This window comes from Alligator mississippiensis, chromosome 1 (assembly GCF_030867095.1).
Source record: "Alligator mississippiensis isolate rAllMis1 chromosome 1, rAllMis1, whole genome shotgun sequence".
Classification (NCBI taxonomy): domain Eukaryota; kingdom Metazoa; phylum Chordata; order Crocodylia; family Alligatoridae; genus Alligator; species Alligator mississippiensis.
In genome coordinates, this window is record NC_081824.1 from 411123995 (window position 1) to 411147272 (window position 23278).

At 39.9% G+C, this 23278-nt stretch overlaps 1 protein-coding gene across 2 annotated transcripts in view; it reads left to right on the forward strand.

Annotated features, from left to right (window-relative positions):
- The window catches only part of GTF2F2 (general transcription factor IIF subunit 2), a 158796-nt gene that overhangs the window by 129709 nt on the left and 5809 nt on the right, over positions 1 to 23278 (forward strand). For both annotated transcript variants that reach the window (XM_059726968.1, XM_006260684.4), the window contains 2 exons: positions 2204 to 2303; positions 13502 to 13645. In XM_059726968.1, coding sequence (XP_059582951.1) covers positions 2204 to 2303; positions 13502 to 13645 — 244 coding nt within the window. The remainder of the gene's footprint in view (positions 1 to 2203; positions 2304 to 13501; positions 13646 to 23278) is intronic.

Below are 23278 nucleotides of genomic sequence, written 5' to 3' on the forward strand. Positions count from 1 at the left end.
GAAAAGCCCAGCATGGCCCCAGCCACAGCCCACAGCAGCAGCCTGCCCTCGTCCCACGCAGATCCGGGGGCACACACCCCCATGCCCTCCCAAGATGTGCATAGCAGTAGGAGCCGTGCCCCTCAGATAAGCCACTTGCAGCTCAGTCCTGCGCCACACCTCAGCTGTGCAATGCCTGCCCCAGCCCCACTCTCTTCCTCACTGCTGCATGCGTGTCCCTCACAACCCCCTGCTGCAGCTGCCAGAAGCCTGTGGCTGGGCTGCCTTGCAGCCCTACTGCTGCTCTGCGTTTGTGGGGAGGCTAAGCCCAGTTAGCCCCCTGCTTCTGCTGCCTATGCCACCCTCAATAAAACTTTCTCCTAATCTCCAACCTAATCTTCCCCTGTTGCAGTTGAGGCTCCTAGTCCCTTCTCCTACAGCCACAGAAAAAAGGCCATCTCCATTCTCTCTGTAATCACTGTTCAGGTATTTGAAGACTGTTATCAAATACCCCCTCAGTCTTTTCTTTTCCAAATTAAATAACCATAGTTATTTCAGCCTTTCCTCACAAGTCATGTTTCTTAGGTCTCATCACTTGTATCACTCTGCTAGACTCTATCCAATCTGTCTATGTCTTTCTTGAAGTTTGTGTCCAAAACTGGACACTACTTCAGGTGAAGCCTCACAAGTACCAAATGGAGTGGAAGAAGCACTTCCCTTGATTTGCAAGAGATGTACCTACTAATAAAACCCAGTATGCTGTTGGCTTTTTTTGTAGCAAGAACACACTGCAGGATCATATTTAGTTATGGTCCACTGTAACTCCCCCGCTCCCCATTACTGCAGACTAGTCAGTCATTCCACAGTCTTTATTTACACATACAATTATACTGTCCCAGGTGCTGGACTTTGCACTTGTCCTTGTTGAATTTCATGATTAATTTCAGACCATTTCTCCAGTTTATCCAGATCATTCAGGATTCTAGCTCTACCCTCCAGAGTGTCTGCATCTCACCCCAACCTGGTGTTGCTGCAAATTTGCTAAGCATGCACATGATCCCATCATCCAAATCATTAATGCAGATTGTCACATCCTCATTAAACACAAGACCCAGGACAGACTTGTGGGGATCCTGTGGTATGAAGTGTTCAAACCCATATTTTCACTTTGCAACTAGGCAGAGCAGCCCAATATGTCTCAGCACGGTAGTACCATGATTGAGGAGTACAGCCATACCTTTGCTTGCCTTAATACTGCCAACCAATCAGGCTGTCTGCACCATCTCTTGCAGATTTTCTTTTGACAAACTGAAAGAACATGACTGAAAGGTTTTGTCAGGAGAATTGTATCTTTCTGTCCTTTACAAGGAGGAGGATTACCTAAGGAAGGAATTTTAGAGGATGCAAAGAGTGAAGAAACTGGGGAAAGGGCTTAAAATCACTTACAACAAAATGAAAGGAAAAGGTGGAAAGAGGAATATGGCCCCCTATATTTACCTTTCACACCTCCAGTGAAGGTAAGCCTGGACACGTGAAAGGCAAACATAGGGGACCATATTCTGCTCTGATATGTACCGTGTGAGGCATCAGTTGTCAAGGGATCAAGAACCAGAGAGAATTTGGGCAATAAAAGACTTCGGAGTAGGGAGCAAGAAATCAATGTAGAGAGACTAATGGAATGTTTACACTCATAGTTAGAATCAACCTTGGCTACCTTCATGCCTGGTCACTGATGGTCTAGAGCCAAAATCCTTAAGCTGTAAGAGCAGTTCAGTCCAGCCATGCTCTGTAAGTGTTGCTGAACTTCAGGTCAAGCCTGCCTCCTAGTCTCCCTACCCCCTTGCAGCCTATTTGGGACTCTATACTATAGGCTGCATGTGCAAGAAATGTACTAGCAGCAATCCCCCAGCTTTGGGGGGATCACCTGAGTGTGTGGCTCAAGCTGTTGAATTAAAATTACTAACAAGTTTAAATTTTAAAACTTCTGATCTTCCATTTTATTTCTCATCTTTTGTTATCCTCTGACACGACACAAATTTTCTAATAATCCATAGAGTCCTAAAGCCAAAGGAAGGTAGATATAAAAATAAGATATGATACAAAAGAAAACAAAACAGGCACAGCGCAGTTTGGGGGCTTTTTTTGGTAAAATCATCTTTGTAGAAGAAATTCATAAGGTGCGTTTGTCTGAAGTTTTTAATAATTATACTCTTCTGTTTTCAAGATTGCAGATAGAAGAATCTTCTAAACCTGTAAGACTATCGCAGCAACTGGACAAAGCTGTAACAACCAATTATAAACCTGTGGCTAATCATCAGTATAATGTAAGTTACCTTTTAATCTGTTTCCATACTTCTATTCATCCCTCTGATCTCCTGGGAATTTAGATGCTCTATAAAATTACTTCCCTGTATAGTACCAGGCTGTCTGGGGCCTTTTCTTATACAGCACGTCTCTCCTTTTGAAAATCTTATTTTTTTGTGGTATCAGGATTCAGCCCTTATTTTGATTTTTGGCTGTCTTCCTTTTTGCTCGAGTCCAATGCCAATCTGGCAACTACTATCTGCTGATTCTGACTTTGTTCCATGGCAGAGTGGGTATCAGAGTTTTCCTTCCCATCACTCCTTCTACCATTTCTTCCTGCTGTTTTTATTTCTTCCTTCCTTCCTGTAGCTTGTGTGAAATTTTATTTCAGTGTCTTCATGTGTCATTTTTGCACCATTAGATGCTTCAGTACACTTTTTGGGTAATACAGAATAATACTGGGCAGATGTGAAAAGCTAGAGAAGACTTGAATCTCCAATAATTTGCAGCAAGTGTTGTAAAAGAAGGAAAACAACCGATAAATCTTTGTAGCAGTACACTTTCATAGTACATATATTCTGCATCAATAAATCTGACCATATTAGACTCACATTGCAGTTCAAGATCATTTGGTGGGAATACAAGATACGATGTCGTACTAAAAGATCCTCTTTGTGTATGTGTGCACATATAATAAGCAATGTTCCTGTTGAGTACAAGAAATATTATTAATTCACGCTAAGTATTAGTCACTGTATTAGTCATTTACTCTTTTGTACTTTTTATTAACATTTTATTTACATAAAACAAATGACAGTACCCTGTATGATAACACATTATTCCACAATACAGTCCAACTTAATTTATTTTTCCAGAACACAAAATAATCATCCCATTCTCATAGGATGCTGTTTTTAAAGTAGCTATTGTTCAAAGCCTGATCTTTGCACAGATTTCTAGATAAGAATAACTATTCCAGACACATGGGGCTGGTTTTACTAATCAAATTTCATCAGCCCTACCTCCTTTTGTGGATACATTTATATATTGGTATGTAGGTGCTTTGTTTTTATGGTTTATTCTCTCATCCTCAAAAAAAAAAAAAGTTGTATGGGTGCAAGTGCATCAACATAAAACTGGATTGTAGCACTTTAATTATGCAGGTACAGTGAGTTTACAGTCCCACAGATTTTAGTTATAGACTAAAACTGCCACCCTAGTGATGCTACAGATTTTAACAGACTTGTAATAGTTTCAGGGAATGACATTGTGACCCATTATGTCACCAAACAGAAACATGCCTGTACTGTGGGAGTGCCCTCACTGTAAAATTGTTAGCAGTTACACAGTTCTTTGTGTTAATGGAAATGTCCAGATGATGTACTTATCCAATAAGGTTGGTCGTAGAAATTTTGATTTAAAAAGTCTACTAGGACAAATCACCTAAATCGCGTCACCCTGTAGAGCCAGTACATGATCGTTTTCTACAGTATCTTCCTAATCTTTTGTCACCTAAATTCAGTGTTCCAAGTGATGGGAGACTTGGAATACTGTTCTATGGTCTTCTTTAGGACTCTCAGTTTATCCTGATTTTTTTCAGACGGAAATTATTTTCTTAAGCTCATCCCATTATTCCCAGCTACACCTTATGGCTATTTAAAGGGATACTAATTCAGGGGAGGAAGAATAAAAAAGTATGAATCACTGTGAGGTGGAGCAATCATCTGCTATGAAAGAAGGAGCCTCAGGAAGGATATAGAGGAAAGCGGGGAAAAACATACAAAATTAAAGGGGTGCAACTGCTAAGAAGGAGTGTGTTAAGTAGGGCTAGATATAGGTCTTTCATTTCTCTTCTACAGTTTACTTCATTATCGGAAGCAGAGGAAAGGGAGTGGAGTTGTGGGGAGACCGTCACCATATGCATGCTTGTAAATGGCGTGCTTGTCTGGTGTTATAATACTCACTTTCTTATAGCCATAATGCTTCTTTTGTTTGTTAGCTTTTATCACACAGCCATAAAATCCTTTGGGCCTAGCTGAACTGAGCTCATATCACTTTCAGTTTAATAATAACAAAACAAATACACAGAGTAATATATGGGTGATTCTGAAGGTAGTATAACTTCTTAGAGTTGATTAAAGATGTTGTTGGTTTAACGTACAATGTTGTCCAACTATTTCCAACTATGCCTGCTTAGAATTCTACAATCCTAACATAGGAAGGAATGTATGAACATCAAATCACAGCCATTGCCTACTATTTTCAATTTCCCATATCTTCTGAAGTCTGAACCCAGATCCTATAGATACTTTTGCCTGTGTAGTCCACAATGGCTAATCAGTAACTAGACTTGTAGTGTTGTTTGTTAAATGCTTTTATACATTAATATTTCAATCTGAAAGTTGCCTAAAAATATAATATATTGATGTGAAGTTTGGGCACTTAGGCTGAGATTGTAGTGTTTAAGTTACTGTCTGCCACAATAGGCTAAACAAATTGTCTGCTTATAGACTCATAAAGTATAAAGTAAGGGTAGAAGGGGCCACGAGACGTCATCTAGTCCAACCTCCCTGCCTGAGGCAGTATCATCCTTATTAAAACCATCATATACAGTCCATTGTCTAACCCAGGGGTGAACAAAATGGTGCATCTGGCCAGTGGTCAGACTCCATTTCCCAGCAGCCCCTGCCTGTGTCATTGTGGCCAGTTTCCATGGAGACCCTGGGAGGGGCAGGTCCTTAACAGTGTGGGCCAGGATTTCCATGGAGACTGGCCCAAGCAGTGCTGGCAGGGCGCAGAGCTGGGCAGGGAGCTGATCCGGGGCTGGGGCTGGGATTTTACGGCAGTGACAGCATGGTCCGGAGTTGGGACAGAGCTGCGATCTGCTGCCTGCGTGCCCCTGGCCAATCCCTGCCTGGGGCATGCAGGCAGCAGATTGTGGCTCTGCCCTGGTTCTGGATCATGTCATCATCACCGCAAAATCCCAGCCCCAGAGCAGCTTAGAAATGATGATAATGCTAGAGTGTGCAGTGTGCTTTCCCTATCACAAGGGTCCTGATCCTGTCCCAGGCCCTTCACCAGGAGAGAGGCCACTATTCCAAAAGTTAGAAGACTTCTTGTCTTTCCAGTTACACACACACACACACACACACACACACACACACACACACACACACACACACACACACACACACACACACACACACAGAGCTAGTCACAATCTAGCCCTAGATATTTTGATTCAATTAGCTTTACCACTTACTTGTGAAGAACATTTTCAACCAGAGTCATTAATAAGGTGCACAGTATTCTGTGATTTTTGTTTTTGCTGGCTCCTGCAGACTAACAAACCCTTTGTTTAAGTCATTGTGAAAACTTATAGTCAAGGTTGGAAAGTAGTGTTTTATAAACAGAATAACAAAAGCACAGAATTTAATAGAAGGGAATTAATTTTATTTAGAAAATGGTAGTAGTTGTGATGGTTTTTAAAAGCATGGGAGAGGCCAATGGCTGTGTTACCAGTTGACCCTTGCATAGATCCTGCATATGTAGACATCCATTGTTTCTCAGGGTTATTGGGATAATTTTTCTATGAAGCTCCATGACTCAAGCCAATGAGGTCCTTTACCATTTTTCCAAGATTGTTGCTTCCATTTGTACTGTCTTCATTTTGTTTCCTGTGTTCATGGCTGTTTGCCCACCATGACAAGATCTAGGGTGCTGCTTTGTCCCTCACCAGTCAGTTCTTCCCCTTTGATAACTTTTCCCTTTTTTAATTAGCTGCAGGCTGTGCCAGTCACCAATCCCCCTTCCCTTCTGACTGCTGTTACTGCTGCAGCCTCTCCTGGAGATCTCTTCTCTGACCTTTTTGATAGGATGTCCTCACTTACCAACTGAACAGTTTCCACTTTTGCCTTGCCCAGAGCTTGTCACTTCTAGTCTTCTGTCATTTACATATGACCACAAAATTCCTTCAGCTTGGCTGATCCATGTTGTTTGCATCTAAATTTAGGATTTTCTGATGTTTTTCCCCCCTCTTTGCCTTCAGCACCAGTTCAAGATGCACCAATACTATGCTAACAGTGAAAGAAAGCATGGTGTGTAGACTGGGCTCTTACTTTTATCTCTGTGCCACCTTAGACCTGCTTACTGCACACAGTGGTTGAAATACCAGAAGCTGCAGGGTGCACCATGTAGGTTAGCACTCATACTGTTGCTGAAACAGTGGAAAATTGTTCAGAAAAAATGAATGTACATAAGGTATTACTTCAACTTGCAGTAATAGTTCCCTTCAGCAATAGTCTGACTGATCCTCAGAATACTAAATAGACCAAGAAGGCCATTTTGAGTGAACAGTGAATATCATAGATAAATTAACTTGCTTTTATTTATTCAGTTGAGTTGCTTGTTTGCAGGCAGAAATGATAATGTTGGAAGCATCTCACTGAATACAGAATAGTTTTTCATTTTTAAAGGAACTTGTGAAAAGAATACAGAACTTTAAAAATATTCTTGTGAGCACTTTTGTTTCAAACGTCTTTAGTTTCACCTATCATCTTTTTTTTATCACTTTTGTATTAACCATCTGCCAAAGACGTATAATACATGTTTTTGTATTAATGATGTCTTCAAAAAAAGGAATCTTGGCAACCTTTCAGTAAGCCTAGCAACATATTGTGAAGGTAAACAAAGAAAAATTGATTTTGTATAAAGGATTTCAGGGAATAAACCAGCAGCTTTGCTTACAACTCATGCTAAAACTATGCTTCTGTGCTGCCAAACTATATTTTAGTGATTAAAAAATATTTTAGCTTTTTAAATATAAAGATAGTCCCATTTCATTTACATTGGGGGTGTCTTGCATCATATTATTTTCATAAACCAATTCAGTTCTGTGACCCAAGATAGCTTGTGGAAAAAAATGAAAGTAAAGCATGTTAAGTTCATGTGACCATTCACATGACAGTGTAGAAAGTGCAGCAGTAATGTTGTTTCCAAAAGTAGCAGCATTTGCACTGCTTTCAGTACTCCTAGACAGCAACAGGAGCTGTTTTGAAACTGGAGATATTAAAACATTACTAATTAACCTAGGACTCAATTACAAATTTGATTTGGAAGATCAATTACAAATTCAGTGAAATAAACTCTTTGGTATATGATAGTTCATTGCTAGTTAAGTTAGTTTGACTATGTGTTTTTTTTTCCTAGGGATTGGGGAGTGATAGTCATTTTTGTGTGAAGTGATATATGGATTAATGGACTATGCATATAGAGGATTCTAAAATTCATTTGTGTAGAGAGCACTAACATTCCTCTTTGATTCAGCTAATCAAGTGAATACAAAGCAAAAGCTCCATTGGGAAAGACTAATAAGCCTATAAAATACAGCAGAAAAATAAGAATGTTGACCATTACGTTTTAGCAATCAATAACAAACTGGTGTTTCGGTTCTAAAAAAAATATATCCTATTCATAACATTTTGCATGAAAATTAAATACAGATATAGCAGGATTTGCAATTCTTTGATATATTAGTCCTATAAAAGACTAAAAGCAATGGAGATAATTTTGAGAATCTCATAATAATGTGGTACATTTTCATTTGTTTTCTTTCATTATGTAGAAGGTATTAATTTTGGAAATTGAGCTTTTTTGTTTGCCATTATTAATATTATCATCTTGTCTCTCCACGTGAACAAGATCAGTCACTAAACAGATTTCCAGAAAATTCATTTGAACAGGTACAAATGATGATGCAGAGCATTCTCACAGATTGCCTTGAGACTCCCAGCAGCTTTTTCAATTATGCTCAGTCTTGCACAGAGTGAATGTGGGCACGAATTCTTGTTCCGGTTTGCAAAAAAAATGGATGTTTATTTTTCCCCTTCACATTAGCTTGCCCTTCCATCTTAGAGGTGGTTAGTTTCTGCTTTTATTTAAAAGAGGCTTGACATTCCTGAAAAGTTAGCAAGAAAAAAAGCAAGTACTGCTATAGTAATAATCTTTTAGCAGCTGACTGGCCACCTTTCATCCCTAAACTTTCTACCATTGCATTTTTGAATTATTGAAAGTCACCAACCAGGTCAAAGTTAATAGACTTTTTTCACTGAAGAGAGAGCTCAGAGGTCTATAGGACTCCAGGACCCAAAGTTGAGAGTTACACTGCAAGATGCAACTTCCTTTCTCCTCTCTGTTTGTGACGTATTAGAAGTGTTTGTTCTGACCGTAGTAAAGCTTGGATAATCTTTCCTGCTCCTAACAAAACATAGAAAGTGCTCTCACTTCAAATACAGGTGGGTCTGCTTGTCAAAGTTAACATTGTTCTCGGTTTTATTGTCCTGTCTATCGATGTTTCATGTGTAACGGATTCCTCTACTAAAATTCCAAGACGTTTAATTATCTGCTACCAGCCTTGACGTGTACTAAGACTTTGCATTTGGCCCCCACTTGAATTTATGCAGTGTGGACCTTACCAGTCTAGGCATTTGCTTTTGAACAGTTGGTTGGTTTACAGCTGAACATCACTGAATTGCATCCCTGGAGGTGCTTTTCATAAGTATTGAGCTGAATAAGTTTATGCTGCTGTCCGAAACCGATTGCATCTGGACTGCGCCTGAGTTTTATTTCAGCATCCTTGTTAATTCTTCTGAGACCAAAAAAAGTGACAGTTGAAGAGGCAAGAATGCAAGACACCTTTCTCAGAATTGGTTCAGTGGTGTCTAATTTAGCTGAGAAAATGCCACTTTTAAGAGAAAAAGATATTGTCCATGAGCCCCTGTATAATATATCATAGTTTTTAAACTTCCCTCATCTTATGTGCAGCCACTCTTACAGCTACTACAGAAAAATTACATTCGCAAGCTACTTTGCAGGTTCTGAGGTACCTCTAGGTTCAATTGTAATGTGAATGTTTGCCAGGCCAATTATAAAAAAATATTTACATCCATTGCCCTGGCAAACTTTCATAGCATCCTCAGTACATTGTTGTGAATAGTCATTGTTCACCTTCCCACCACTAAACCTCCCAGTGAATAGGAAAGGGTCAGTCTCTAATTAGCTTAGTTTATTTCCATTGCATTTAAGCACAAGTGACCAAATGACATTGCCAAATTTTCAGCTCCCTCTGGCATCTTTAATCACCAGTGCTTAGCCATCCAAAGGCTGACCTTTAATATCAGAGAAATACCATTTTCCAGGCAAGAGAAACTACTCATTTTCAGTTATTATTTTATTGTCGAGAAGAATCGTGCTGTCTAGCAAGTGAACAAATCTCACTCATCCTCTTTGGTGATACTTTTTCCTCCACTTCCTGTTTTCAAAACATACTTAAAAATACGAAACTGAACCTTTGCAGAAAGTGCTCCCTGAAAGACAATTTACGCTTGAATAGAGGAGGTTTGCTCACAGGGTTCTTTGTTTAAAAACTCTCTAGTAAAACAGTTTCCTGTATTATAACATAGAGAAAAGAAAAGATTCTTGCAGAAACAAATCTGGGAAATGGCAGTTCCCAATACAGAGCATAACAAACAATATTAACATTTATATTTCATAGCAAAATTATATATTGTTTAGATGATTGTTGTTACTGTCTCATTTTTACTTCCTTATTAAAGAGAACTAAAAATGACATATGATTTGTCTTTCATTTTGTTTGCTTATGTTTTGTTGTCATTGCAAGGGAGCATTGTGACTTTTCTGTTTGACTTTAGACAAGTCCATTAATCTTTATCTTGTGAAGATTTCTCGTTTCTCCCACGGAGTATGAGGATGGTGCTTCCCTACATCAGGCAGATTTTGTTCATTAATGTTTATGGAGCTCTCTGAACTATCCAGATGGGAGGTGTTATCTAAACAAAGCATTACTATAGCATTTATCATTAGAGCATCTGCTCAGGAAATTGTGAAATCTCCTCCATTAGATACTTTCAAGAAAAGGCTGGACAGGCATTTGTTTGGGATGATATAAGAATTAGTCTCCTTCATCTGTACAGGGAGTTGGACTAACTGACCCTTGAGGACCCTTCCAATTCTATGATACTTTGTTTTACAGCTCCACAGTAACAATGGGCACTTCAGAATCAACTAAAAGAGATTGCTAGATACTAGAGGTGCATCAATATATCAGTGCCATGTCTGATTGACACTGATAAAAGGAAAATTAACATGACTGGCTTTTTTTGGTTGGTGTAGCTGATAATGTACTGATAAATCAAATATGCCTTCTGGCTGGGGCCCCCGGATGCTACGTGCATGCATGCAGCCGCTTGCATGCACATGGACAGTGTGGAAAGCAGTGCCCTACAGGTAAATCTGTGGAGGAGAAGGGGTATGGGGAAGGAAAATGGCATAGGGGTGGGGCAGATCAAGGCTCCCATGGTGAGAGAGGGAGTGGAGCTGGGGCTGGGGGTGCTGCCCAGCCAGGGCAGTGAATGTAACCCTGGGGCTGGGGCTGAGAGCAGGACAGAGCTCATCCAGGAGGTTCAGGGGCGCAGTTCCCTGCCACTGCACACACCTCTGGGGGAGCATGGGGGGCATGTGCCCCTCCATATTTTTGTGCAGGGCAAAGGCAGAGGTGGGTTGCCTGCTGTGGACTTAGGGCTTTCTGCCCTGCTGCCTTTGCCCCAGGAGTCCCAAGCCCACAGCAAGTAGCCCACCTCTGCCCTCGCCCTGCTCAACTCTGCTCCTAAAAGCATTCCTGCTCTTACAGATGGCAGCAGTGGCACTTGAACTAAAGCTTAATTGATGCACTTTAGTTCAGTTGCCCTCACTGCCATTTTAAGCGCCCGGACTTTGATCCCCTGGACAAGCTGCCTGTGGCTCCGTCCCACTCCCTGCCGTGGCCCCAGGGTCCCATTCACCACCCAAGCTGGGCAGTGCCCCCAGCCCCTGCCCCACTCCCTTCCCTTCCTTACCATGGGGGCCTCGATTTTCTCTCCTCTTCTCCCTCCCCCCCCCCCCCCAATAACTTGCAGGGAGCTGATCTTCATGCCGCCCAACTGTGCTCCTGTGAATTGGCTATTGGATCGGTATCGGCCGATATACCTGGTGAATAATAGTTTATTGGTATTGGCCAAGAAAATTTTTATCAGTGCACTCCTACTAGGTATGTAGTGGCAAAGTCCTAACTCAAACAAATCTGGGATAATCCTACTGGAGCCAGTTTTATTATTTCAGACATGCACTGGTCTAATTGAGGACAGAATTTGGTTAATAAAGAATATATATGTATTTTTTAAATGCCTCCTTTTCACTTTGTAGGTAGAGATAAAGGAAATGTATGGTAGGTCTTTATCCCCGTCAGAATGCAGAAGATCAGGGATAGAGTTAGTAATTGGTGCTGTGAAGCAACAAGGGCCACCAAGCCCACTGAGTGAATATGGATCAGTTGCCTGTCAAAATGGAAATAAAATCTGTGTAAACCAGAGATGTCAGACATACAGGCCACAGCATCTTTATCCACACCACTACAGAGCTGCTGTGAGTTGGGGGGCCCTTTGGCATATCTGGCTGTGGCTGTTAACAGCAAGCTTGCTGCCACCTCTGGACCATCACTGCACACCCAGACCCCTTCCCACAGATTCTTGACTGACACTGCTATGGTGGTCACAGCAGCTGCCCCCATGCCCTGGGCTGAACCTGGCTTGTAAGGAGTCTAGACCTGGCATGCCCAGATCCAGCCCAGAGCCTCAGATAAGTTAGATGCTTCTCCTGTAAAGGAACATTCAGATCAGATCAGTGTCTCCTATTTCTAAAATGCTTTGGCTTCATTGTTTACTTATTTTCAATATTGCTCTTATGGAACAATGATCTTTTCCTCTAATATCTCAAATTCTAGATCAAAAATGCCCTTTTTAAAGAAATACAAATTAGACATGGTTCTAGTAAATAAACACCCAAAGCTCCTATGTCCTCTGGATGGGATCTGACCTCCGAAGCGTGCAGCAGTGCTTAGTCACTCAGACAGTTAAAGGTCTGATCATTCTTAACACATTCTTAACACTCTTTTGACTTTGCTTTGCTGTCCAGTCACTCCAAAGTAATGTAAAAGAGCTTTAAATCAGACAGTGAGTAGCGTGTGTTGCTCATGATACTAGTAGCAAAAACAGAAGACGGTATCATGCACTTTCCTGCATTCTTTCATCATTGACTTCATTCAACAAAAGACCAACCTTTCCCATGAAGCATGAGGACAAGTAGTATAAAGATGATTACGTATCAGCTAAGCAATGCAGATGGTGCTGTGTAATCTGGACTCGGTTGCAAGATTTTCTTCTGAAACATTTGCAACCTGCAAACAATAGTCAGTTTCCTTCTGGGGTCTGTCAGGCACAGGTGAGAAGGTTGTTCATTAAATGTTCAGTGTTGGGAATTTTGAGCCCTCACGATGCTCATGACACTGGTTAAAGGAATAAATTTATGACAAACTGTTTGGCCTTGTATGTGTTTTTCCTATGTAACAAATGTCTATTGTATTAATAGGTCCCTATTTTGTCCTGCAGTTTTAAAAATTAAAGGATCTGTATTTGGTTCTTTTATACCTGATTTGAAAAACCCTGAGTCTTATTGGAGGACTATGCCTAATTTTATCACGCTTGCTGTCTTCTAAAATAAATTCTGTGGGAGACTATGACAGTGGTGCTAGCTAGAACGAAACTGAAGTCACAGTATGGTCTAAGAGGATTATAAGGTGTTGGAAAGCCCTAATAACGCTTCAATATTAGCAAGAGGTCCTAGTTTTTTGACAGTTAGACTTTCAGCAGATTGTACTGGATACAAATGTTTCAGGATACTATTATATAAACTAAAATAAAAATCTGTCCAGTTTTCTCTCACTCTGTGGAGTCCAGCTGTTCTACTGTAGGTCTTAGCAAATCAAATGATATTGGGTAACCTGCTGCATTGCGTGGTTCAGTTTCCTATGTTTAAGATTTCTCAAATATAAAGATTAAAGGCTTTCAGAATAATTATAACATAAATCTCCAGAATGCATTAAGTAACAACAATAAAGTGAATCTGTTGAGTATTAAAGGGAAAGTAATTAGTTAATGATCATTTTAAAAGGGTTTAATTGCTCAAGAAAGAAAAGCACTGCGTTACTTTCTGGTGTTTACTTAGAGGTTTGTTTGGGTTTTTTTTTAAATCTTAACATTCTGTGCTTAAAAGTGCCCAGAATTTTTTTGAATGTGCATCTCTTTAAAATTATTTTTTTAATTAATAGATTGAGTATGAAAGGAAGAAGAAAGAAGATGGAAAAAGAGCTCGAGCTGACAAACAGCAAGTGTTGGATATGCTTTTTTCAGCATTTGAAAAGCACCAGTATTACAACATTAAAGATTTGGTGGATATAACCAAACAGCCTGTGGTATGTACCCCACCAAAATAGCTCTTTTAACAGATACTTCTTCCAGAATTACCATATTGCATGTGCGCGTGTGTTCAATCATATATGGAAAATATATTTTTATTTATTGTATATAAGCTTCAAAACATACCTTCTGCATGTTTTTATTAAATGCATGCAAGTTGACACACACCCCTTTCTTTACTGGACCGGTAGCGAAGTCCTGTTTCTGTAACCAGTAGGTTTTTATGAAGCTAGATAGCTAGCTTTGTGCTCAGCCCACTCAACATTACTGGCCTTGAGACCACCAAGCTACATCAAGGTGCAGTCAGTGGAGTTATTCTTTATCTGCAAAGAGTATAGATATCATAATATATGTAATAGTGTCAGATCCTAATACATTTAATATATGTTCTCACCATGTCCCACATCAAGAGTCAGAAATCTTAACCACCCTGTCCCCCCACCCAGAAAAATCATTGAAGATTGCTTTAAAATTAGAAACTTTTCAAATGAGATATTTTGGGATCTGACTGCTCATATCCTCAGTTGTGTAGCAGCACATTTGAGAGTACAAATAAAACCTGTAAAGTGCACACATTAAAATAGTTTGGAGGGGTGGAGTTAGATCTCTTATTGAGGGATAACACTCAGGTAGCCCCAGGTTTCTTACATGTCTGATTATCAGGGATGCTAATTTTCTCTGACTTAAAAAAAAATTCCTAATTTTTGGTTCAAAGTAACCCCAAATCCACATTTTTCCATGATTTAAATGAAACACCACATTTTATATATATAATTATATATAATATATATAATTTACAAAATTTTATATATATATATAAATAAAATGTGGTGTTTCATTTAAATCATGGAAAAATGTGGATTTGGGGTTACTTTTTTCTAACCAAAAATTGGAGATTTTTTTAAAATCAGAGACAACCAGGATCCCTGCTGATTATATAGTCCACAGTACACTCTGCTGCCATCAGTCTCCTCTTCTCCCTTTCACAGCTAGATGACAGCCCCATTCTGCTTTATATCTTCCAGTGAACTCCAACCAGTTTTGATTGCTTCACATTTGTCAGAGGTGGAGATAAGTCAATGAATAAACAGTAATTTAAAAGCTGTCACTTGTTAAATCATTGAAGGTCCTTCCTGAGCAGGTCCCCACAAGTCATGCTCATTTTACTACCTAGGCTTCTGAAAAAGCACTTCTTTTGCAGTGTCTCAGAAGAATTTTTTTAACAAAAGCATTCACTGTCTTTATTACATTATCTTATGAGTAAATTGTTCATCTGTGTGGCAGGCAAAAGTGTAAGGACACTGAAACTGAGAATTGGTGTAGGAGGCAGATGAAGGCTGAGATGTGGGGAGGGAATGGGCTGGGAATCATATGCTGTTCGCTTAAAAAAAAAAAAAGGGAAGAAAATGAAGATGTTACCAGTAAGCTGTTACCTATCACCCTGGTGATGTTATTTGTATGTTGTACCCTTTTTTCCTTCTTTTGCTCCCTCTCATTTTATATTTTCTCTTCCTGGTGCAGGAACTGTTATCTTCTGTGTTTGCAAAGTATCTAGTACAATTTTGGCTCAGTACCAAATAAAATATTTTTTGTCACTTGCATTTTATCCCCCTGAAAGGAATGGTATTCAGTTCATAGGAAGGTGCATCTACACGTGTGGTGTGTGATAACTTTCCATAGTCTCAGAACTATTATCATTGCTTTCAACTGTTACAGTAATGGTAAAAATCTCCTTAAATGTATTTGTCTTTCAACTCAGCACCACATTTTCCTCTTCCATTTGGGCTGTTTCTATACATTTATCTCAGCTTTCCTGTCAAATCCTTTCTCCACCAGTTTATTCTGCAAGCGTTATTCAGAATAATGGGGTAGTTATCTCTTCATTTTTAAATTTGTTGTTAATGCTTATCATATTTCCTTGTTGATATGCTTGCGATTTTCTTTACAAGCCAGTATTAAGGTACACAGCTGATTAAAGCCTGTAGTTTGACGCTTTTCTCTTTGTTCACCCGATTTCCAAGTTAGCGATAACTTAAAAATATTCTCTCAACACATTGCCTCTCACATATATAGATAGATATATATAGCTATTATAATATGAAGTTCCCAACTGAGTTTCCTTTAAATTCTTCTCCAATATGCATTTTCTAAATGGAAACAATTCCATTAGCAGCTATCCTTTGTTTCCAGCCTTTTAGCCAATTTTGTTCTGGTGTGCCAATTTTCCCAGTGCCTGTAGAACTTAATCTCTGGTGTAACACACAATTTTTTTCCCCCAAAATATAGTATCTGTTCCTAATGCACACTGTTGCTCCATTATTGCCAGAGCAGCTGGACTCTCTAAAAAAAAAAAAAATACCAACAGGTTGTGTGGGCAGGCTGTCCCATTGCTGTAAAGAGGTTGGCTGTTAATTAATCTCTGCCTAAGTGTTCACTGCTTGATTTTCTAAAATAGCTTCTAAGATTTTCTTGGTATGTAATTATTCCACTAGGTTTCTAAATGCTGTGGTTATTTTCAGTATTGACTGAAATGTTTTGCGGCTGTTGTTTCTCCTTTCTGCTGCATTACAATTAATCTATTGATTCCTACCTTCCTGGGTGTTAATTTTTAAAATGCACTTGGCTTAGAAGAATCAAAATCCTAGTTAATCAAATAGCATATAAATGCTAGTATTTTCATTTTAGATTTTAAATAGCATCCTCCTGATACTGTTGAAGAATAAATTAAGTTGCTTCTGAAGTTTCTTTCATGTTTCTTCTAAAGCTCTGCAACCACAAAGCAATCTCTTCTGAGTACAGATCCATTTTATATTGGTAGAAGCCTTTTTGTATTTTCATTAAAAGTATATAAATGCATACATATGACACAATAATTAGGGACCTACCTCAATCATGGTTTCATGGATTTTGCAGAAACTGAAAAACAGCATTTTCTGTGATTACCACAATCAGTAGGAAATCTGGCATTGGTTGTGATTTCCCACAAAATCAAGCAAAAAAAAATAGTAGCACTGACCAAGGATCCTGGTTTTATCTGATTTTTAAAAATCCCCAATTTTCAGATAAAAAAGGAACCCCAAAATCCGCATTTTTCTGTGATTTAAAATGAAACACCACTAGTATATATAGATCTAGATATATATCTAGATCTAATCTATACACTTGTTTGTGTATATATACACTATATATATGTGTGTGTATTCTAATATTATAAAAGCCTAGGTCTGTCTGTCTGTCTGTCTAACACTTTATTTGCACTCTGATTGGTTGACAAAGAGCCAATCACGGTGGAGTGCTGCCACGATGGTGGGGACACAGGGGATGGAAAGGGGGACAAGGCCACCACAGCTGTCCTTGCCCCCCCACCCCCTTACTCCTTGCAGGTGATTGCAGTGGTGGCGCAGGGGGGGAGCAGGGTCGGGACACCGCAGGGCGGGACGAGGCCACCAGCTCTGATCTCAGCCCACCCCTCCCCCCTTCTGTCATCGCTGCCTGCAGGGCCCAATGCGGGACAGTGCAGCGGTGGGGAGAGGAGTGGGCCCAATACAGGTTGGGGGAATAGTGGGCATGCTGCAGCGGTGGACAAGGGGAGGAGTGGGCCCGGGCCCCACGCGGGGGGATGGAGGAGGACCGAGCCTGAGCTGGGGGAGAAGCCGGCCCGCCATGGCAGTGGGGGGAACTAGTGGGCCTGGGCCGACCCGGCGGTGGAGGAACAAGAGGAGCAGGCTTGGAGCTGATAAGGGGGAGGTGTGGGAGGAGTGGGCTGGTTTCCCTGCCACAGTGGGCTGGTTTCTCCCGCAACTCGGGCCTCCTCCCCCACCTTGGGCCCGGTCCTACTCCTCCCCCACTCCCTCTCCTGCCCCCTGTTGGATCCCAGCCCGCTCCTCCCATTCCCCTGCTACCACGGCACCCGGCTTCTGGGGCTCCATGCCCTCACGCTCTCCCCCCCATCATTCCTGATGGGCAGTTGGTGTGCGTGTGTGTGTGTACACTAGTGGTGTTTCATTTTAATCACAGAAAAATGTGTATTTTAGGTTACTTTTTATCCCAAAAATGGGGATTTTTTTAATCAGAGAAAACCAGGATCCCTGGTAGTGACATACCACTGATTGACAGAGGGTGTTTTCAATCAGTCTGAGGGGCAGGGCTGCCGGAGCCCCTTCACCAATCAGCAGCGAGGGATAGGGCCACTACAAAAAGCCCATTAAATCAGCCCTTCATGCCACAAGTGGGCCAAAAAAGCCCTTTATCTCGCTGCAATATTAAGTAGGTCCCTAATAATAACAGTAAGCAAATCTAGTCTAGTTTACCCTGACAAATGCCAAGTATAAGTCCCTGAGATAATTCCAGACTCAATAACTGAGGTCAAAATTTAAACAATAAAATATTCATGAAAGTATATCATTAGCATGTCTAATTTGAACAGTATTTTGAATGAAATGGATGATAGCGAAGGCTAACATTTAGGATTAATCTGACTGTTCTCTTAAGCATGTTTATATTCTTAACAAGTTTTGGAAACTCATTTTCATAGCACAGATGTTGACTCACATTCTGGCTTCCTAAAAAGCCCTCTTAGTCTAATGCCATATTAACATTCCACATTATTTTAAAAATCCTTATTGAGGCTCTAATATCTCTTTTGGTAAAAACAAAATAAAAACTTTAAATACAGTAGCAGATTATTTGAACATTTTTACTTTAATCACAAGTGCTCATATGCAGGCAGAAAAAAAATCTATTATCCTTTTTATCAGAAGAGACTGGGAGCCTCTGTTAATTCTAACCAGATTCTAAGAATGCAGTGTTTTAGCATCAATGAAGTGGTACAGACTAGGGATGTAAATATTGTTTTAAAAAATATTTGTTTAACCTTCTCTAATTATATTGGTTAAACGATTAATCGATAGCACAGCAGCTCCGATGCAGCTGCTGCTGGGAGCTGCTCCCAGTTCTTGGGGCCCTTTGTGGAGGGGACAAGTCCGGCTACGCAACACAGCCTACTGAAGCCCTGTGATGGGAGGGAGGAAGCATCTGTGAATTGCTTAATTGACAAGGCATTAGGCTGCTGGCAGTTTTCCTCTTAGCCTATGGGTACTAGTCCCCCTTGTCCCTCTCCTTCTGGCTCCTCCCTCCCTCCTGCCTTTCTTCCTGGGGCACCACCTGGCTTCCCTTCTCTGCCCCACTGTGCCAGCCCCAAGCTAAAGAATAACAGGTAAACTAACTGGTTATTACTGTGTTTATCGGTTAAACAATTAATTGTTTAACCTTTCACATCCCTAGTACACAGACAAGAAGGACTTTTTGACAGATGATGAAGTTGACTACGTGGGCGTAAAATGTTCATCCGCCATTTGTCTGCTACCTAGTTAAAATTTTCCTTCAGCTCAAGCAGTTTTAAAATGAATAGTTTATATTTTCTGAAACAGTGCCAGTGAGTTCATTGTCACCCTTTCTAATAGTTCAGTATCTGTCTATGGAGGCTTATGTTTAATTTTAGCTTCAACAGTTTGAAAGCATTCTCTTCAAAAAGAATAAATACTCATAAAAGTTGTCTTGAATCTCTGATCACACACAACTTCTCCAGACTAGAAAGAGAAAAAAAGCCCCGAACAAACCAACAAAATTGTGACTTGTGCTGATAATAGGATATGGAAGTTCTTGGTGCAGATTAGTGTATTTTCTGTGCTTATTTGCATGCAGCATGTACAAGCTGTTGTCTAACCTAATAATGTAATTGTTGCAATGGAATGCAGATAATGTGGGAGGTCTTGGTCTCAGCAGGAACAGTAATATCTTAGGCAAAATCTAGAGCTGGAAGGGGGACCACAAGAGATTGTCCAATTCACCCTTCTGTTCTGAGGAAGGATTTGCGGCCTATCAATGACAGATATTTACTTCAAGACCTCCAGTGATAGAGATACCACAGTCTCACAAAAGTGTGTGAGATCCTTACATTTAGAAATTTTGACCTGATCTCTAACCTAAATCTCTTTTTCTGAAAATTAAACCAGTCACTTCTAGTTTTAACCTTGGTGAAAAAAAATGAATAAATGATCGTTGTCTATACAAATCTTTTATGTACTTGAGGGCTGTTGCTATATTATAGTCTATCCTCTTTTCTAAACTAAACAACTTCAGTTCTTCCAACCTTTTGTCATAGGACATGCTTCCTGTAGCTCTTATCATTATTGCTGTCATCTGAATTCTCTTCAGTTTTTAACATCTTTCTTCTTAAAGTATGCCACTGAAAACTGGCCACACCACTCCAGCTAAAGCCTCACCAAGAAGAGCAGAATAATTACCTCCCATGTCTCTCTCTTAATACCTTCCAGAATAATATTTGCCCTTTTTGCAATAACATCAAATTATTGATTTGTATTTACTTTGTGATCTGTGTTAAATCCCCTATCCTTTCCAGATAGGTGACTGCCTAGCCCATTCCCCATTTTGTATTTGTGGTTTTCCATTAATACTTTGTGTTTGGACTTGTCTTTATTGAATCCTATTTTACTGATTTCACACTTTGTCTCCAATTTAACAAGATCATTTTGAATTGTAATCCCATCCTTCAAAGTGCTTGCAGCCTTTCCTAGCTTGCTGCCATCCACAAATGTTATAAATACATTCTTTCTTCCATTGTCCAAGATGTTATTGAAAGTCTTGAATAGTGTTAGCTCCCAGACCAAGCCATTGCAGGGCCACCCTTCCCCCTTGATATGTTATCCTAGTTTGACAGCAAACTACTAACAACTATTCTTTTAGGTATAGCTTTTCAGCCAGTTGTGTACCCAATTTACAGTAATTTAATGTAGGCCATGTTTACCTTGCTTTTTAGAATGTCACGGGGAGGGCTATTTGAGAAGCCTTCCTAAATTTAAGACGTATCGCTACTTCCTTTATATTCACTAGGCTAGTTACTCTGTCAAAGAAAGCAATTAGATTGGTTTGATGTGGTTTGTTCTTGACATATCTGTCTGTTTATTTCTTATCACCTTGTCAGCTAAATGCTTATTATAAATTGATTAATTGCTTATTTTTGTATCTTTCCAGTATCAAAGACAGGCTGACTGCCTAGAATTCCCTAGGTCCTCCTTTTTTTTCTTTTTTTTTTTTTTAAAAGGATTATTTTGTTTTCCCTTTCCCAGTCCTCTAGGTCTTTGCTTATCCTCTATACTTTTGCTAGGATAATTGCTAATGATAATTACTTCAGTAGTATAAGTACTTGGTGGTTGTGCTGATCAGAACTTTTCCAACAAAGGGTTGAGCCAAAAGTTACATCAGTCCATAGCATGAGGTGGTCCTCCAATGCTGATTAGAAAAATAGGGAAATTAACATGCACAACCTGCTGAAACCTGGAAATAAATTAAAATAAAGAACTTGTGCATTCCTTTCCACCTTCATATCGCCTACAGCCCTACTGCTATACTTTTTCCACATACCATATGCCCCAGGTAAGACATGCACCTTGTTTTGGGGAAGGCAGAATGAAGAAAAAATATTCTTCCAGAGCCATGGCTATATAGAGCAGAGCCAGAAGCTAATTTTCAATTAATTCACTCTCCCTTTCCTGCTCAGTCAAAAGCTGAAATTGTAGCTGCTGCTGAAGACTGGGTTCCATTAATAGATCTATCATTTTGAAAATAATTAAAAACAGTTTGCAGGACTATGAAATAGGAAGAAGGAGACTAGGACTACCCAGCAGACAAAATTGCAGGGAAAAGGGTTAGCTTGATTAACAGAACATCAAAACCAGCAAAAAGAAGAACCACTCTGTGCGATGAAAAGCAATGAACCATTAAGTAAATTGACTCACTCAGCTGCCTGAATTAAAATACCATAGCTGCTGCAGGGGAATTGATGTTAAACTTTTGGTGGAAAAGGAATGAAGGCTGTTTCTGTTCTAGGCAAAAAATCTGCTTTCATGCTTTAAGGCATTTACCCCAAATTTAAAAGGCTATTTTCTGGAGAAAGGATGCATGTAGTATGCAAGTAAGAGATGTTGCTTAGATATGTCCTTTTAAAAACCTTTGAAAATGCAATTTTAAACACCAGTGGAAATTGCATTATCTTGGGAGTGGGTGGTTCTTTCCTTACTTCACAGAAGCTGCTACCTTCCTGTGATAGAGAGAATACTTCCCATTTAGTCCACTTACATTTTGAATGTTGTCTTTAAAGTTGTTTCAATGTGGATTTTGAAGTATAATTAAATAACATTTTAAAAATAGGTTTGATTTAGGTTACAGGTAGTGGGAAGGTTGGGATTTTATAAATCATTTTAGGTAGTATTGCATCCCTACTCCATTTAGAGTTTCTTTTGATTTAAATAAAACATGGTGCACTGGTGAGACCTCACTTAGAATATTGTGTAGAGTTCTACTCACTTTTTTACAGAAAAGATGACTAAACCGTAACAGGTTCAGAGATAGGCTGATAGAATAAAGAGTCTGTCATGTAAGAGCAGAATGAAAGAGCTTGGCTCATTTTGCTTTGCTTGGCTAAAATTGAGAGGGAATATGATTATTTTTTTCTAAAATCATTGCAGGAGCTGGAGTAAATGCCAGGGATAGCTATTTAAGTTAAAGGAGAGTACTGATACAAGATTGGGTGGATATAAATTAGTCAGAATTAAACTTAGACTAAGAAACAGAACAAAGTTTCTAGCCATCAGAGGAGTGATGATCTGGAGCTGCTGTCCGAATAAGGGGTGTTTATACATGTGCTCTGGGAGTTGGGGGGAAGGGAGGAAGGGGAGGCACTTTAATTTGAGTAGCTCTCAGAGCTGCTCTAATTAAAGCGCCCAGAGTGTTACATATATTAACGTCCCCATGCTGAAAAATGGCAGCAGCTCATACAACTAAAGTTCATTGAATGATTAATCAGGTCTCAGTGATGAATCAAGTCTTCTCCAACGCACTGTAATTACAGCACATTGGAGCAGCCTTGCTGCATATGTATAGGCTCCCCGTTAGTGGAGGCAAGGAATCTAAATGATTTCAAGATGGAGCTTATTAAGTTCACGGAAGAGGCACCACTCTTGAGCCACTTTAAAGTGGAAAGTTGTTCATGCATGTATGCACAAGAGTTGAAAACAAAGGTTTATTCCTATGGGCATTTGCGTTAGTGTACTTTCACAGTGTTCCTGTTAATGTGTCCTCAGCATGGGCATATTTTTGAAAATACACAGTGCAATATCAGTACTGCTTTTAGCAAAAATTATATGCAGATATTGTTGCACATCCTAGAATTATATTTGCATGCTAACTCAAAAAGCTGCAAAGTCTATCTGATATGCAATATTGCATGGGGATGTTAGATTAAATAATGTGGCTTTTTTAGAGACTCTAATCTATTGCTGCCACCTGCTGGGGCTAATGCCATATGCGTTTAAAAGTCACACTGGCTATGAACAGGCCTTCATTTATTTCTGAGAAATTTCCACAACTAGAAATCTTTGAGAGAGAGGGAGCATACAGGTATTCAATCTACAACCACCCCTCCCCTCTGGGAAAGGTGTGGGCAATAGTGGAAGTCCCCAGTTTCGGAAAGAGGCAAGGAGTGGGAGCAGCTGCCCTCCTGCCTTCCCCTCTCTGCCTATTGCATCCCCAACCAGACCAGGAGGGGAGTA